We start from the raw sequence: 19,119 nt of genomic DNA on the forward strand, positions 1-19,119 counted from the left end.
GCTCTTACTCCAGTCTCTCCTCTCCTTTATACTCACTATCTCCACTCCTTCAGTCGAAAGAGTCTTGACCTCAAACTTCAACCATTCATTTCCCTCTATAGATGCTGGCTAATCCACCGAGTATATTGTTTTTTTTAAACTGTAAAGTGCTCCAGGACACTGAGTCAGGTGATATAAAAAAAATTCTCTCCTTTCCTTGCTTTGTGGCAGCAGCCTTTCATGTGTTTGTACTGCGGATTGGTCTGAAGGTTAACGTTAGCAAGAAAACCAATCTGCTGTCCAGAAGGTGAAGCACAACTGGCTGTTTTGGGATTAACACAGAACAGTAATCTCCTGTGATGCACCTACTCTCACTCACATGCATTAATTCCATGAGTCACTCTAGGAATAAATAGTGAGTGGGTAATAAAAGGAGGGGTGTGTAAACTCAGCAGGTCGGGCAGCACCTATTAAAGCCCGTCACGAGCCTTGTGGCCCATCAGGCCGGTGCTTATGCCGGTTTCCGTGGCATGAAGCAACTGGGAGTACAAGTCCGCTTCCCCCCCCCCAGATAGGACGCCAGTCTATTGCGAGGTTAACCCCCATTTTTGCCGGTACCCGTTCTCAGCTGGGTAGACTGGAGCATTGTGTGGTTAAGTGCCTTGCTCAAGGACATACACGCTGCCTTTGCCGAGGCTCGAACCCACGACCTTCAGATCGCTAGTCCAATGCCCTAACCACTTGGCCACGTGCCACACAAGCAGCACCCATGGAGGGAAATAACAGCTGAAGTTTTGGGCGGAGACCTCCACCCTGATGAAGGGTCTTGGCCCGAAATGTCGACTGCTTATTTCCTCCATAGATGCTGCATGAGCTGCTGAGCTACTCCAGCATTTTGATTGTGTTGCTCAAGGTTTCCAGCATCTGCAGAACCTCTGTGTCTCTGACAGTTGATTATAAATGTTTATTGGCATGTAGAGAATGAGGTGACAGCTGGAATACCTAAAGGAGAAATCGACAGCAAGAAATAAACTGCTGGAGAACGTGGCGGGTCAGGCAGCCTCTGTGGAGATGGAGGGATTGAGACCCTGAATCAGGACTGAGCATGGGGAGTGGGGAGGGGGGAGATAGATGGTGCAAAGTGAAGAGAGGGAGGAGTGAGGAAAGGGCTATAATGGGGTTTGAACAGGTTCATACTTAGAAGGTGTGGTAAATGGTGTGGACTGTAGCAGGTGAATTTAATATCCAGGTGTGTGCAAGTCAAGTAAATCAAGTTTATTTTAATTTATACTCAACCATACATGAATACAACCGAATGAAACTGTTCCTCTTGTGCCAAATTGTAAAACGTCCACAGCACATTCAAGATAGCAAGCAAACACACACACACACACACACACACACACACACACCCCAAGTCCCTAAGAGACATGTCCCTCAAATTGATAGTACAGTGACGTAGTTGTAAGAACAAGGGTACAAAGTACAGACTAAGTGATCAGGTTAACGTATATGGAGCATTTGATGGCTCTGGCTCTGTACGTGAAGAAGCTTACAAGGATGAGGGGAGCTCTTACTGAAACTAACTGCATACTGAAAAACATGGAGAGAGCGGATGTGAAGAGGATATGTCTATTAGTAGTAGAGTCTAGGAACCCAGGGCACAGTGTGAGAATAAAAGGATATCCCTTTAAAACTAAGATGAGGAGGAATTTCTTCAGTCAGACCATTAAAGACAGGAGAAGAATTCAATAATTCAGCTTATCGAGTCAGTGCTGCCATTCTATCATGGCTGCTTTATTATCCCTCTCAACCTTATTCTCCTGCCTTCTCCCCATAATCTTTGATGCCCTGACTAATCCAGAACCTATTAACCTCTACTTTAAATATACTCAATGACAATAAGTTTGTACGCTATTTCTTTGTCCTGCATTACTACCTCACCAACATCATTTTCCTGCAGCCCCATATCCACTCTCACCTTTTCTTTTTATATATCTGAAAAAGACCTATAGTATCCTCTTATATATTATTGGCTAGTTTACCTTTGTATTTCATCCTTTTCCTCCTTATGGCTCTTTTAGTTGCCTTCTGTTGATTTTAAAAGCTTCCCAATCCTCTAACTTTGCATTAATTTTTTTGCTATATGTCCATCTTTTCCTTTTATACTGTCTTTGACTACCCTTCTCATCCTCCCTTTGCAAAACTTCCTCATCTTTGGGATGGATCTATCCTACAATTTCCAAATTGCCCCCAGAAACTCCTACCATTGCTATTCTGCTGTTATCCCTGCTAGTGTCCCCTTCCAATCAACTTTAGCCAGCTCCTCTCTTGTGCCTCTATGATTCACTTTACTCCACTGTAATGACGAAACATCAGATGGTGGTGAATCTCTGGAATTCATTGCCACAGAGAGTGGAGGAGGCCAAATCATTGGATGTATTTAAGACAGAAACTACAGGTTCTTGATGGGTAAGGATGGGTAAACTTTATGGGGAGAAGGCAGTAAAATGGGGTTGAAATTAGCCATGATTGTTTGGTACAGCAGATGGGTCCCAATGATCTATTTCTTTTCCTATATGTTCTTATGATTAGTACATGGATGCGAGGGACTAGAGCGTGGCTATGTGTGTGGATCCTTGAAAGTGGCAGGGTTTATAGAGAGACAGTTTACTAAAGTGTGTGGAATCCTCCAAATCAAACAGTGGTAGAGAAATTTATGTGAACCCATACAAGCCACAGCTAGATCAGAGCTGGAGTACTGTAGCCAGTATATACTTCTCCAGGCAAGGGGTGGGGGGGGGGAGAATGGGGAGATGGTGACGGAGGCTGTGAGGTGATAGGTAGAGGTAACAAAGAACTGCATATGGTAGAGTCTGTTAGGGTAGGAAGGTGGGGATGGCAGAAGGGAACAATGGGGGAATTGTGTGGGTGATAGGCAGATGGGAAAGGAAAGAAACGAGGTGATGGGAGGCTGGGGTAGGAAGAAATAGACAGGTCGGGAGTAGAGAGATAAGGAACAGAGGGGTAGTAGCTAACAATTCACCTGCAAGTTTTTTGGAGTCATCTACAATATCCAATGCTGCTGGAGGAGCCTCCTCTACACCAGCAAAACTCTACATAGATTGGGGGACCAATTTGTTAAACTCCTTCATTCCATCGGTCACAACTGGTGGGATTTCTTGGTGTCCATCCATCTTAACTCTACTTCCTATTCACATTCCGACATGGCAGCCCATGTCTTCCTCTAATGCTGCATGAGGCCAATCTCAGGTTGGGGGAGGAATACATACGTATATATAGAAACATACAAAATTTTGAAAGGGATGGATAAGATAGAAGCAGGAAAGTTGTCTCCATTGGTGGGTGAGACTAGAACTAGGGGACATTGCCTCAAGATTCTGGGGAGAAAATTTAGGATGGAGATGAGAAGAAACTGTTTTTCCCAGAGAGTGGTGAATCTGTGGAATTCTCTGCCTAGGGAAGCAGTTGAGGCTTCTTCACTAAATATATTTAAGGTACGTTTAGATAGATTTTTACATAGTAGGGTGATGGGGAAAAGGCAGGTAGATGGAGATGAGTTTACGGACAGATCAGCCATGATCTTATTGAGTGGTGGGGCAGGCTCAATGGGCCGAATGGCCTACTCCTGCTCCTATTTCTTATGTTCTAATACCTTAATTTTCGTCTGGGAGATCTCCAAGCTGATGGCAAGTACATTAATTTCTCCAACTTCCAGTAATTTCTCCCTCTTCCCACTTCTCTCTTTTCCATTTTGCATTCTGTCTCCCCTAGTACCCCTCTTCCTCTCACCTGTCTCTGCTGCCATTTCTCCCATGGTCCACTCTCTTCTTCTATCAGATTCCTTCTTCTTCCATTCTCTACCTTTTCTACCTATCACCTCCCAATTCATCACTTCACTTTATCCCCTTCCCACCCACCAACCTTCCCCCTCACCTGTCACCTGCCACCTGCCATCTCGTACTCCTTCTCCTCGCTACCTTATTCAGGCTTCTGTACCCTTCCTTTCTAGCTCTGATGAAAAATCTTGGCTCAAAACATTGACTGTTTATTCCTTTCTACAGATGCTGCCTGACCTGCTAAGTTCCTCCACATTTTGTGTGTGTTACTCTGAATTTCCAGCATCAGCAGAATCGCTGTGTTTGTGAAGGATTTCAGTACCTGGGTCAGGCTGGAGGTGGTGGGCTTACTCATCTTGAAGTATGGGATGTTGGTAGGAGATTTATGGAGCTGGACAAGACCATGACAGGTTTACAGAAAGTAAATCAAGGGACGCAGTTCTCTATAGTAAGTGGTTCAAAGATCAGAGGTACAGATTTAAAGTGATGAGCATGTATGGTTGTAAGGAAGAAAGATTTTACACATTGTGCTTGTGCTCTAGATCTCACTGCCTCTACAAAGCTGTACAGATGTCAGTCAGGGCTTTCAAAAAGGTAAATGGGGGGAGAATAATTTATAAGCCTATGGGACTTCTCTGCTAGGACTGGCATGAATTTTAAAGGCTGAATGTTCTCCTTCAGTGCTGTAACTATTTTATGATCTAAGGCATAGGTTTTATCTGCATGTAACGTTATTAAATACTGCCAAAGAGTAAGGAAGAATGCTGACCAACGGCCAATGAATCCATTTGACATTCAATTAAATATAGCATCATGGTGCTTGACACAGTACCGTAGAATGAAGTCGCAATGCATTGGGTGACAAACCAAACTGTGTACAGCCTGTGACTATATGTGATGCATTGGGATACAGAAATAGTTATAATACCACCATTACCACATTTTGCTCTGGATACCCAGGCACATTCAAAGCACCCATCACTTGTATCCATGTTTCAGCAAGTTAAAACACTATAGTGACAACTAGGTAATTCACAAATGAAGAAATTTTATTAAATAGTAAATTTCCTTCCTTGTCATGCTGGCACAAAATCCATGGATTGCTTCAATACAGAGTTCCAGCAGTGTAGGTATGGACCAGAGATTCCAAATGTAATACATTCATCAGTATTTAATCTCTATATTTTTGTTCCCTTAATATATGAAAATGACATGGTTTCTAAACTTTTTCTCTCCACAACCATTTCACATTTATCAGTATACAAATGCCAAATGCAGTGTCAGAGCAAAAAAAATCAAGTGACCATCACGAATCAGTACTTTTCTTTAAAATTACCTTCTTTAAAATTAGCAAATATAAATACTTCAATTCATCCTGTGTTTCAGAATCTTTAAGTAACACAAATTTTGGCTTTAGTTACAGGTGTGGTACTATTGAGAACAAAAGCTTGTCTGTTCAATCGGAAAGACTTCCAGATCAACCTGGGGTGTGTCTAACATCATGGACAAACCGCTTGATCTTTTCCTGAGCTCTAGGTGTCAACTTCTTGCATTGACATCCTTCCAGAGTTTGTGATGTCATTTCCAAATATGGTGAAGTACAAATATGGAAAACCGCAAGTAATTCTCGTTTCACCCTCGGCAGAGCAGTGACAGAATCTTCCCTTTATCACCAAATTTAATCTGTACCTCTTCAAATCTGAAAATGCCCCTGAATAGGTCAGGCTGCCAGGATCCACCCTAATCTTGGCAGTGATCTTGCCATATATCACATCTCTGGAAGAACATCTGACCTGCAAGCACCTCTGGTATGACCCTGTGGTGGAGGGGAGAGACAAAGAAAAGTCCATTTTAATTGAGCAGAGAAACTGTACTCTTTAAATCATTCTTTGCTTTTTCTTTATCTTGAATCCTACTTTTTGAAGTTAAAGTCTCAAGCATCAACCTCCCTCAACACACTGACTTGTTCCTCCCCATCAGAGAATCCTGAAGATCCACACTCAATGATTTAGGAACAGTTCTTCCCCTCCACTATCAGATTTCTGAACAATCCATGAACACTACCTTGTTACTCCTTATTGTTTTGCACTGTATCTTTATTTTGTTATTTTTAGCAACTTTTTAAAATCTTGCACCGTACTGTTACCGCAAAAACAAATTTCACAACATGTAAGTCATTCTAAAGTTATTCATACATTGCACTACGCAGTGTAAAGAACATTTGGAGGAATGATATTCCCTTGGGGCTACCCTCTGTAAAGGCTGGTGTGGATCAGAACGAATACACTGACGGAAATGGGTGGGTTGCTCAATAAGGGAAGGATGTTGTGACAGGTGTAATAAAGACAGTGTGAGGAACTATCAATGCTGAGCAGAAGGGCCTGCTTCTGTGCAGTAGAATCTGCATTTACTGAGAATCAACCCCAAGGTTATCAACAGGGTAATAACCAAACCCTTAAAGTCCTCCCCAATGTCAGTAATCATGTGGGTTCTATTCAAAGTTGCTCATTATCACATGCACACATATATGTATGCACAGGAGAAATGAAAAACTGAGTGGACCGTGGGCTCATTAACACTACCTCACTGACATAAGACATGCCGGGAATCTTGAGCAGCACACATAAATGCTGGAGGAACTCAGCAAGTCAGGAGTCCCCCAAAATGTCAACTACTTATTCCCCTCCACTGACATTGCCTGATGCGCTGAATTCTTCCAGCATTTAGTGTGTAACACTTCCTCATTATTTGTCTTTTTCACTGATAATCATTTTTATGCTTTGCACTGCACTGCTGCTGTTAACATATGACATATGTCAGTGATTACTTACAGCAGCTTTACAAGGCATCACAGCAGTGTTCACAAGCAAAACATCTATTTTTTAAAAAGTCACAAAAACAAAATCACAACTAAAAGGAAGTCCATTTTAGTGCAAAGTGATCAAAGTGGTCATCTTATACTGTAAGTGAAGGGAACCTCCATGTAAAAGCACAAGCCTCAGAAATAAACCAATGCCAAGTCACTACTCACTCAGGCAAGCGTGGTCACTACTGTATCTTCATTTTCACCTTGTACATTTCTCTCCTCAACTGGTTGTGGGTTTGTAGCTCCGCTACACACTTCCAACTTCTTCCTTCCATTATACTTCCTGCGATAACAACTATACACAGAAAAGTTGGGAGAAATGGAGGTCTTTGAAAAATATTCCTCATAAGTTGAATCACACTCCTCTACTTCTACGCAAGTCAGACAGTTTGCTTTCCTCAGAAATACCAAGAGAAGATGTAATATTTTTATAGAACAAATTTCTTAGCCTATAGCCCAAGATCTGGTTCCTCCCTGATTTCAAAGTGAATCTAATACCTTGATTCCTTGAACACCTCACACGGTTACAAATCGACAAATTTAGTGAAAATCTTATTTTTCCGTGACTCTAAGTATGCTCTGTATTTAGTTTAAACCAATTTAGTCTTGCAGAAGCTGACATCAATATTTATCCTAACCTTAATTAGGGTTTTATTTATGCTTTCTGTTCAAAAACCTGGTGAGTTCATAACAAACTTGCAAAAAAAAGACTAAATGGTGGAAGCATTTGAACTTCTTTAAAAATAATTATAAGTGGAACTTATCAAAGAGTCTGTGCTGTACTTCTCTATGACTCGGTAACAGTATTTAATTTTACATCCACCTTTTAATACACAGTTCTTGGATATCTCCAAGTTGCCTCTTCACATAACCAACCTTGCTCTGTCTATGTACAAACACACACACACACACACATACATATATGTATATACATATACTCTCTCTCTCTCTCTCCCCCATCTCTGCCAGGTATCATCTTCTTGAAGGACTTGCCTGTGCCTTCTTCAATCCCTTGACACAATTATGTGCTTTTCTCCTCCACTGATTGGCTGCCCAGACTCACAATCACAAGCCATCCAGTACAGCCACAAAGCATCTCACAAACTCATGTTTGTTAATCCCCTCCATGGGCACTATTACAGCCAAATCCTTTTACTCCCTGCCATTTCACAGGAACACAGCACACCAGCTTGGCTTCATTCAAATGCTGCCCCTGACTTGATGTATATATTTAGATGGCACAACCATGGCTAACAAGAGCAGTCATAGCCAACATAAAAGTCAATGACAGGGCATATAAAAGAGCAAAGATTAGTGGATTAGTGGAAGAGCAAAAGTTAGGGGATTGGGAAGCTTCTAAAAACCAACAGAAGGCAACTAAAAAGTCACTTAGAAGGTAAAGATGGAACACACAAGTGCGTGAGCCAATAATATTAAAGAGGATACCAAATGTTTCTTCAGATACATGAAGTGTAAAAGAGTGGCACGAATGGATATTGGACTGCTGGAAAATGATGCTGGAGAGGTCATACTGGGGGACAACAAAATAGTGGACAAACTGACTAAGTATTTTGCATCAGTTTTGACTGTGGAAGCCACTAGCAATATGGCAGAAGTTCCAGGTGTCAGGAGGCATGAAGTGTGTGAAGTTACCATAACTAGAGAGAAGGTTTTTGGGAAACTGAAAGGTCTGAAGGTAGATAGGTCACCTGAACCAGTTCTGAAAGAAATGACTGAAGAGATTGTGGAGGCGCTAAGAATCACTTGATTCTAGAATGGTTCTGGAAGACTAAAAAATTGCAAATATCACTCCACTCTTCAAGAAGGGAGGGAGGCAGAAGAAAGGAAATTATAGGCCAGTTAGTCTGGCCTCAGTGGTTGGGAAGATGTTGAAGTTGATTATTAAAGATGAGGTCTCAGGGCACTTGGAGGAATATGATAAAATAGGCCGTAGTCAGCATGGTTTCCTCAAGGGAAAATCTAGCCTGACAAATCTGTTGGAATTCTTTGAAGAAGTAACAAGCAGGATAGACAAAGGAGAATATGTTGATGTTGTGTACTTGCATTTTCAGAACGTCTTTGACAAAGTGCCACACATGAGGCTGCTTAACAAGCTATGAACCCATGGCATTACAGGAAAGATTCTAGCATGGATAAAGCAGTGGCTGATTGACAGGAGGCAAAGAATGGGAATGAAGGGAGCCTTTTCTGACTGACTGCCGGTGAGGTGGTGGTCCATAGGGGTCTGTGTTGTTAATTACTCTTTTTATGTTATATGTCAATGATGGAATTGATGGCTTTGTAGTAAAGTTTGATGACGATATGAAGATAGATGGAGGGGCAGGTAGTTTTAAGGAAGTAGAGAGGCCAGAGAAGAATTTTAAAAAATTAGGAGAATGGGCAAATAAATGCCAGATGGAGTACATGGTCATGCACTTCGTTTGAAGAAATGAAAAGGTTGACTATTTTCTAAATGGGGATAAAAAACAAAAAACCGAGACTCAAAGGGACTTGGGAGTCCTTGTGCAGGATTCTCCTAAAGTTAATTTGCAGGTTGAGTCAATGGTGAGGAAGGCAAATGCAATGTTAGCATTCATTTCAAGTCGACTAGAATATGAAAGCAAGGATGTCATGTTGAAACTTTATAAAGCACTGATGAGGCCTCACAGAGTACTGTGAACAGGTTTGGGCCCTTTATCTTAGAAAGGATGTGCTGAATATGGAGAGGGTTCAAAGGAGGTTCATGAAAATGATTGAAAGATTGAATGGCTTGTCATATGAGGAGCGTTTGATGGCTCTGGGCCTGTATTACTAGAATTCAGAAGAATGAGGAATAACCTCATTGAAACCTATTGAATGGTGAAAGGCCTTGATAGGATGGGCGTGGAGAGGATGTTTCCTATGGTGGGAGAGTCTAAGACCAGAGAACACAGCCTCAGAATAGAGGGTCGTCCTTTTAGAACAGAGATGAGGAGGAATTTTTTTTAGCCAGAGAATGGTAAATCTGTGGAACTCTTTGCCACTGGTAGCTGTGGAGTCCAAGTCTTTATCTATATTTAAGGCAGAGGGATAGATTCTTGATTGCTCAGGGCATGAAGGGATCCGTGGACAAGGCAAGAGATTGGAGCTGAAAGGAAAATTGGATCAGCCATGGTGCAATGACGGAGAAGACTCGATGGGCCAAATGGCCTAATTCTGCTCCTATATCTTATGGTCTTAACCTCGATGACTGCCTTGCTGTGTATCTTACCCCTTACCTAGGATTCTGAATGCTTACTAAATTATCTTGTATGCCACAGATCGAGATAATTCAACAATATGACTAATAGAACACCAGTCATATAACTTAATATGAGCAGAAACTAATTAAATTATTAAACTTATACTAAAGCTTTATCCTTGGAAACAAAGCGTGACCCCTTTCTGTCAGATGAAAGAAAAACAAATGTGTTCAGATGTTACATGATCCCTTATCTCTGGGAGTGAGGACTGACCCAGTTTTCTCCAACATTCCAGCCTCACAACTAAATGGTACAGTGGAGCTGCTGCCTCAGAGTGTCAGAAACCCAGGTTCAATCCCGATCAGTCTGCTCTGATATTTAATAATATCATGGTTTATATGGACAATAATTTCAACATTACATATCAGCCTACCCTTCCCCCACCCCAGCAACCCTCCACCACAGACAAAGGGTCTTTAGCCTGAAATGTTTACTGTTTCTGTCACCAGAGATGCTTCCTGACCTGCTGTTTTCCACATTTTGATTTTTGTTGTAGTTTTTTTAAATTATCTTTTATCTCATTGCTTATCAAGTACCTAATGGTGCATTAAGATATTCGAAAAATCTGCCTCCAACCCCTTTATGGCCTCAAACCCTCAGGAAATAACAATAATCACCACACCTGTCTTAACTGGGCAATTCATTTTTATGGTAACTCCTTATTCTAGATTCTCCCACAAGAGAAAACATCATCTCCACATGCACCCTATCAAGATGCAACAAAGTCTTACAAGTTTCAATCCAGTTCTTTCACTCTTCTAAACTCCTGCCTCTCCAACCTATCCCCATAAGGAAGCTTGGCCTTTCCAAGAGCTATCTACAGTTTCTGAGGATGTAACCAGACATAGTCTAACACTTAACTGCACACAAATACAGATGATAATTATCAGTATTATGAGCACCACCATCGCCAGAACCAGACCCATGATGATGAATTGGTCGCGCTCTTCCATCAGATAGAGCACGTCTACGAGTTGACACCGAGATCCAACGTAGCCAGGATAACATCTGTTGAGAAAAGATCAAAGCACCAGTTATTTTTACAATATCTTCCTTAAGTCAAAAGCAGTGGACTAAGTTGGGTGATTATTTATGGTAACTTGCTTTCCCAGTTATTGGTGAGCGATGAATCACTTATCTCTGGGGGTGAGGACTGACCCAGTTTTCTCCAACATTCCAGCCTCACAGCTAAATGGTACAGTGGAGCTGCTGCCTCAGAGTGTCAGAAACCCAGGTTCAATCCCGATTCAGGTATTCCCTGTGTAGAGCTTGTACATTCTCTGCGACCATATGGGCTTCCTCTCAAATCTCAAAGACACGTGACTCAGTAGGTTAACTGGTTAACTGTAAATTGCCACTAGTGTGAAGGTAAGGGGTAGAAGCTGGGGGAGATTTCTTGGTGTAAATGGATGGGTGATGGTTGGTGTGGGTTCAGTGAGCTGTGCTGTATCTCTCTATAACTCTTCAATCACATGTTCACCAGAAACTGGTGCTGAAACTACATGGTTGTTGCAGACACTTGTTCTGTAGACCCTTCAATGTGGAGTCGTTTAAGATAATCAAAGGGTAACTGGGAGCATGAACAAACAAGTAAATTATTTCTCAGTAGGGAAGTCAAAATATATATTTAAGGCAGAGGTCGATAGATGCTTGATTGGTCAGGGCATGAAGGGATATGGGAGAAGGCAGGAGAATGGGGCTGAGAGGAAAATTGTTGAAATGGTGAAGCAGACTAGATGGACCAAATGACCTAATTCTTCATCAATATCCTATGGTCATATGGTCTAAAAGGGGAACCTGAACAAGAGGCATCAAGGGTAGTGATAGGAATCTCTTCTTCACACAAGGACAGCTGAAATCTGCAACTCCCTCAAAACGAAAACAACTGAGGATGGGGTTGTGAAACCTTAGAACTAGCGCTGACAGATTTTGTCGTTTGGGGAGATGGTGAAGTTAAGGTAGAGATTAGGTACCACTGGTGCTGTCCACATAGTTTTCACATCGGTGCTTCAATTTCCTCCTACATTACATGGGTTGGCAGGTTCACTGGCCACTGTAAATTCCCTCTGGGGGATTGAATTTGGGGAGGTCCATGAGAATACGGGGATTGGTTTAGCAGTGGTTGATATCCACCACAGACTCAATGGGCCGAAGGGCCTGCTTATGAGCTGTTATCTATAACCATCCATCTAATAGTAGAACAAGCAGATCAGAGCGCCTTTCTGTTCCTACTCCCTGATCTATTCCCACAGCTGGCGATCACTGACATGAGATCAATGTTGAAATCATTCACAGTATCACACTGCATCTGGGAGCATGTTGCAATAAAGATTCATAGGAATGTGTGGTTTGAAATATTATATTGATCTTTCAGCCAACAGATTATCTGCTGCCAGTGAGAGTTTGCTGTGGAATTTGGCTGCTTTGTTCCCTACAACCATGATGCCACTTCAAAGGAATTTCAGGGGTTGTAAAGCAATATAGTACAGAGTTTGAGACAAGGTTACACAAGCTGGAATCAACAGTGACTGAGTCACGGCCAATAATTGTAAAGATGGAAGTCTCAAACAGGTTTTGATCAATAACTTACAAACAGGAAGGCTCCTGTACTACCAACACGAAGCGACATTGACCTTGGATACAGTAGCCCTGCAACCATTCTGGACACTTGCCGAAGTGCCCTGACCGGGAAGTTTCTGCAAGAGAATCTGAACATAAAGAAAGTATTTTATTCATTCAAACAAAGGAGGTGTTTTTTTTCTTACTAGTGTGAGTGCAATAACAAGATGAGGGAACCCTGAAAGTTACTGTTAGAATTAAAAAGAGACACAAGAAACTGAAGTTGCTGGAATCTGAAGCATCACACAAAGAGGTGAAGGAACTCAATGAGTCAGGCAACACTCATGGAGGGAAATGGACAAGGTGAAGGGTCCTTCCACAGATGCTGCCTGACCTTCAAGTTACTCCAGCACAGCAATGCTGTGTTGCAAATGGAATTAAAGGCACATTTCAATTTACTGATTATTGAATTAGAGTGAACCTTTCAAGAGGTAATTAGTCATTCAAACATACAGAATAATGAATCAGGAGGTCACTTCTAGTAGTCTCCATTTGCACAATCAGCTATCAATATATCATGACTAGAATCCGCCCATTTCCATGCTGCTCATAATCACTTGGCACGTTTAGTCCATTACAACAGTGACTTCCCCAAGGATCGGCACCTTGTTGTGGTGGAGAGGCTTGTGAGTTCCTCAGAGTCAGAGAATATTGCCTTCTGGAGCTTAGCTGATTTGGCTCAGATTTCCTCTACTTCCTGAGAAAGCTAAAGAAATTTGGCCCGTCCCCTAAAACCCTCACTAATTTTTATAAATGCACCGTAGAAAGCATTCTTCTAGGGTGCATCACAACCTGGTATGGAAGTTGTCCTGTCCAAGACCGGAAGAAGCTGCAGAAGATCGTGAACACGGCGCAGTACATCACACAAACCAATCTTCCATCCTTGGATTCACTTTACACCGCACGCTGTCAGAGCAGTACTGCCAGGATAATCAAGGACACGACCCACCCAGCCAACATACTTTTCCTCCCTCTTCCCTCCAGGAGAAGGCTCAGGAGCTTGAAGACTCGTATGGCCAGATTTGGGAACAGCTTCTCTCCAACTGTGATAGGACTACTGAACGGATCCTGAACTGGAACTGGGCCGTACCCTCCAAATATCTGGACCTGCCTCTTGGTTTTTTTGCACTATATGTTTTCCCTTTTCTATTTATGATTTATAATTTAAATTTTTATTATATTTACAATCGTTTTGTACTCCAGGGAGCGCGAAGCGCAGAATCAAATATCGCTGTGATGATTGTACGCTCTAGTATCAATTGTTTGGCGACAATAAAATAAAGTAATGGTTGTGAGATCTTACTATGTTCAAATTGAGCAGTTTTTGAAGTTCGAAATTTATATTCTCCTTTCATTTAAATTAATTCCACTGCTTGGCTAATGATACAGATACCGATAACCAACCCTTTTCAATGTGCATTAAGAAACCAATTTCCTCTCAAAATTCCAACAGAAGGAATGATGAACGATTTTTGCTGTGCTATTCAATATTGAAAGGACACTTGGAAAAATAAAACTGCCTTCACATTGCAAACTCATGCTATTCACATTTTTGGCTCAGGAACAGATTGACAATAGGAGGGGTTCCATTCTCAATGCCAACAAGGTGGAGCCTTTCACCAGATGACCTTAGTTTCTACCACACCCACAATTTCTTATAATGTCACTACATTTTAGGTACGTTGCATCACACATCAAAAGGTTTTGTAACTATTTTGTTTCTAGTAATAAACACATTAGACAAAAGTGCTGGCCTTCAGACAAATACAGGCAAATCTCTCAGGTACTTAAAATTTTATAAGAGCAAACTCAACTGTTGCTGCACCCAAATTTTTTTTAAAACTCCACCTTGTTGGGGATTTTCCAGTGAGTTACCAGAAAAGCATTCTTCCATTTGGAAATTAATCTAGGTCAATTCCAGCCTCTCAATTAACAGAACTCCGTTTAAACATGCCAACTATTCTCATTATTCAAAAGGGTGTCTTGTATTTTATTTTCACCCTATTTTGTACCTCGTGTCTCAGAACACTTTGCAGCTATTGTAATACTTTCGGAAGTGTGGTCATTTTCACAATTAGGAAATGCAGCAGCCAAGTTAAGTACACTAACTCCCTCAACAACCTTTCGGAGGCAATGCCTCAGACTGATGACTTAGCTGCAAATCTGGTTCAGTGGGCTCTGAGGTGGCTGATGAGGCTAGTTTAGCAACTATAGGTTCTGCCACAGATGGAGCAAGAGGTGCCTTGACAGGGTTCATAGTGTGTAAGGTGGTCCACTCCTTCCACAGTGCCTCTGTGTAACCCTGAATGTTGAACTAAAAGTTCTCAATACCATCTCTTTCAACTTTGAATGGTCACGTGCTAATAACGCAGTAAGTTGTTTTCCCGATTTTATAGTATAAATACATATTGTGGGGATAGGGAAGACAACCTGTTCGAAAATGATGCCGGGGATCTTTAACATAGAAGAAGTAAATATGGCCCGCATCTCATCTCAAACACGGCACTCCCTCTGCATAATACCAAGAGTGCCAATGTTGATTTTGTTCTACAGTGTCCGCAGTGAGACACAAGCCCAGCCTAGCGTTCTGGTAAATCAGTTGATTTAAAAGGAATTCCCAGCTATCAGCTGAATTGTAGATCCAATTTAATACAAGCCTTTGACCTTGTCACCAGTGACATAGAGACTACTTGTCTACAAAATGCTGGAGGAACTCAGCAGGCTTTCGGTGTTATGTGTGTGTTTCTCAGGGTTCCCAGCATCTGCAAAACCTCATGCCTAGACTTTACCCCATCAGTTCTGCCTCAACTACACAAAATGAAACTGGTCAATGTTTAACTCATTTCCCCTCGTGACCTAGATCAATAGTATCACCAGAATCAGATCAGGATAGGCAGAATCTTTTTCTTACAACACTGTGGTATGTGTGCAGTTCTGGTCACCCTAGCACATGAAGGATTGTGGTGCCTTCAGAGAGGGTGCTAGAGAGATTCACCAGGATGTTACTTGGATTAGAGGATGCAAGCTACAAGAAGAGGATGCAAGCTACCTCTTAAACACCTCTATTGTATCTGCTTTCATCACTACTCACGGCAGTCCATCAAACCAAACTCTATGTTAAAACAGACTTACACCATGCATTTCCTTTAAACTATCCCATATTTTCTTAAATGCATGTTCTCTAGTACTTCACATTTCTACCCTGGGAAAAAGATTCTGACAGTCTACCTTATATATACCTCTCATTATTTTATAAACCTATCAGGTCTCTCCTCAGCCTCCAGAGAAAACAACACAAGTTTGTCCAACTTCTGATAGTGCCTAATCCAGGCAACATGCTGGTAAATCTCTTCCTCACCTTCTCAAATCCTCCATATCCTTCCTTTAAGGAGATGACCAGAACTGCCCACAGCACTCCATGTGCAGCCTAACCAAAGTTTTATACAACTGTAACAGTTACAGAAATGAAAACTCTCCCCTCATCTGGTTGCAGTGACTGGTCAGTGAGGATATTGGATTGTTGTATGTTCACTGATGTTACTGAAGGAAGGACACCTGCTGACCTTACCCTGTATCTGTGACTCCACACCCACCTGGGAAATAGCGCAGCAAACCACAGAGCTCCAGGGCAATAATGTATGGGCAATAAATACTGGCCTTGCCTGGAAATAAATTTACTAAATATTACTGCCAGGCTGAGGTTAGGTGGAATTCCTAAAAAGATTATGAAATATCATTGGTGTGATCAGGTAGGACTTCTAGTTTGGGGATTGATGGTGACCACTGTGGTAAATCTAAACCTTTGCTCCTAGCCCTTACCTCGGTCACCTCTCCTACCCCAGCACCCTTTGTTCTGCCCTTCCTCCCCACATTTCCTTTCTCAATTTTTATTTAACCATACCCAAAATAACAAATTTGGCAAGGACAAAACCAAAGCTGAAGAGTTATTCAAAAAGGCTTTAGTGAGACAAGGAATACAAGTACAGAGGGACCTCTATAATAGGATTCTCACACTATACTAGCTGCAAAGAGACCCACTGAAAAGTTTGTCCACAAAGTTTATAATGCAATTATCTAGAGATGAGAATCTTAATGATCCTCCCATTTTCAGTCACACCCTCCACAGCTGGATTCAAGATCCCTCAGCCCCATTTCCAACACAGATGAACAAATTCCATCATGTGACTGATGTTCTACAACTCTGTCTTATCCTGAACTGTTGAGGGAAGGTCTGAAAGATTGCAAAAAGAAATGCAGAGTAAAAAGCCAGGATGCTGCAGCAATCTTTTCTAACTGGGCACCACATGTTACGCAGGATGTTAAGTTATTGAAAAGGGCATGGAGAAGCGTTACAGAGAACACTGCGGATACAGGGGAGCCAGAGATGTGACAAGACTGCAGAAGATGAGGTTGCCCTTCTTACCAGTGACAAAATTGGCATGAGATCTAATAGGTTCAAAATTATGTGGGGTTTAATGGATTACATTAGGAGAAACAGTTTCTGGAGCGAGGAGGTTGGATAACCAGAAGTCAATATTTAGAGAAATGATAGAGAATTTGTGTGGTTATCTCCTTTTCAAAAAAACCCTCTGGAATGTGCTGCTTGATAGACCAGTAAAAGATTTACCAGGGAACTGAATAATTCTTTCACGCAACCACACTCTCCTGTCTGATCACCCACAATACTCTTTTCCTTTGCCAATGTGTAAGAAGGCTGCAGCTTCAAACTCCACTGCAGAAATTTGGGCACTCGACGGAGACTGACTCATTGCCCTGTGCAAGGTGACAAATTGGTTTATTATAGTCATATGGATTGAGAATCGGTGACAATCTAGTCTTGCATCCCATTTATACAGATCAATTCATTACAACAGTGCATTGAGGTAGTATAAAACAGTACCAGAATGCAGAATAAACCATTACAGAGAAAGTACAATACAGATACACAGTAAGATACAAGGCCCTAATGAGGTAGATTGTGTGGCAAAGAGTCCATCTCATTGTACTAGGGGACTAATCAATAGTCTTTTAACAATGGGACAGAATCTGTCCTTGAGTCTGGAGTTACATGCTTACCAGGGCATTTGTATCTTCTTCTCAATGGGAAGGGAGATGTAAGTAAGAAGACGCTATATTTTAGATAAGACATTACACCAGAAATCTTGAAAATGAACAAAGTCTGCAGATCTAAAATAAAATAGAAGATGTTGGAAACACTTAACAGGTCAAGCTGCATCTGTGGGAAGAGAAACAATTAACATTTCAAGTTAAAACACAGGAAGTTTTAGATTTTCAGCATCTTTTAAAGTTTTTTTGATTTTCGTATACTTATTGAATTCACTGTCACTTCTCTCCTGGGAATGCTAAACCTGGAGAAGCTCCACTTTGTCATCCAAATAAATTTCTTTCCACCTCTCTTGCCTTTTTCATCCTCAAAAGGTCTCTGCCCATCACAACTATTCTGTCACAACACTTCAGCCACAAGGGTTTTGACGAACTGTTTCTCTTCTCACAGATGCCACTTGACCTTCCGAGTGTTTCTAGTGTTTTCTGATTTTATATTTCACCCATATCTCCTCAGGTCTCTCAGGCAGAGCTGAGATTTACACCACACGATTTCTGAGAGGGGTAAGGAAACGAGAGCCATCAAGAGCGATTATCTAATAAAGATTGATTATTTATTAACACATTTCTGTCTGTGGGGATCTTGCATTAACACAGACTGCCTGCCTTACTGTCTGAAATCTGAGGTGACAGACATGCTATAGGAAAATGAGGTGTTTATAAGAGATGTGGAAGAGTTTAGTCAGAAGCGGTGGGATGTAAATGAAAGTGATGCTGTTGATACTAATTAGTTTACAGTTCAGCTATATATATTGCTGCTATGACAACCTAAAAGCAGCATACTCCTGGGGGATGACAGGTTTACTGCAGAAAGCCATCACAACCTGTTATGGGCTCCCTCTTCCATGAAGTTCCATACTCCGACTGCACCCTCTACCACCCTTGAGGTACACTTGAAGCATAGTTACTAATGTAGCAGGTAGGTTAGACATGGGGTACTACTGAGATCCCTCTCAAAATTGAGTTTACTGTCATATGCACAGGTGCAATGAAAAACATACTTGCAACAGCATCATAGGAACATAGCATCAGATAGGTAGCATTCACAGAATGAACATAAATTAAACATAAACTATATACAGTTACAGTATACAAAAACAATTAGAATAAAATACAATGTTCATTGCACTGCCATTACAATATACTGAGGAAGTGATTAGGGTTTTGGCGACTGGTTCAAGAACCAAATAGTTGAAAGGAAGTAGCTGTTCTTGAACTTGGTGGTATGAATTTCAGGCTTCCGCACCTTGTACCTAATGGTCGCTGTGAGAAGACAGCATCGTCCCAAGGATCTGAAGGTGTAGGCAGAGCATGGTTTTAATAGGTCACCCAACAGATGGTTCATCTGACAGTGCAGCATTCCCCCAGTACTGCACCGGCTTATCAGTCT

General features: G+C 41.6%; 1 protein-coding gene across 1 annotated transcript in view; it reads right to left on the reverse strand.

Moving 5' to 3' along the window:
* Nucleotides 1–4,893: 4,893 nt before the first annotated feature.
* Nucleotides 4,894–19,119, reverse strand: part of LOC134344965 (probetacellulin-like) — a 102,445-nt gene continuing 88,219 nt past the window's right edge. Inside the window, exons 3-6 of the mRNA XM_063045098.1 lie at nt 12,577–12,694; nt 10,848–10,994; nt 6,871–7,000; nt 4,894–5,655 (exon numbers count right to left, since the gene is read on the reverse strand). Of these exons, the coding sequence (XP_062901168.1) occupies nt 6,871–7,000; nt 10,848–10,994; nt 12,577–12,694 (395 nt within the window). The 3' untranslated portion in view covers nt 4,894–5,655. The remainder of the gene's footprint in view (nt 5,656–6,870; nt 7,001–10,847; nt 10,995–12,576; nt 12,695–19,119) is intronic.

Source organism: Mobula hypostoma, chromosome 4, assembly GCF_963921235.1.
Source record: "Mobula hypostoma chromosome 4, sMobHyp1.1, whole genome shotgun sequence".
NCBI classification, from domain to species: domain Eukaryota; kingdom Metazoa; phylum Chordata; class Chondrichthyes; order Myliobatiformes; family Myliobatidae; genus Mobula; species Mobula hypostoma.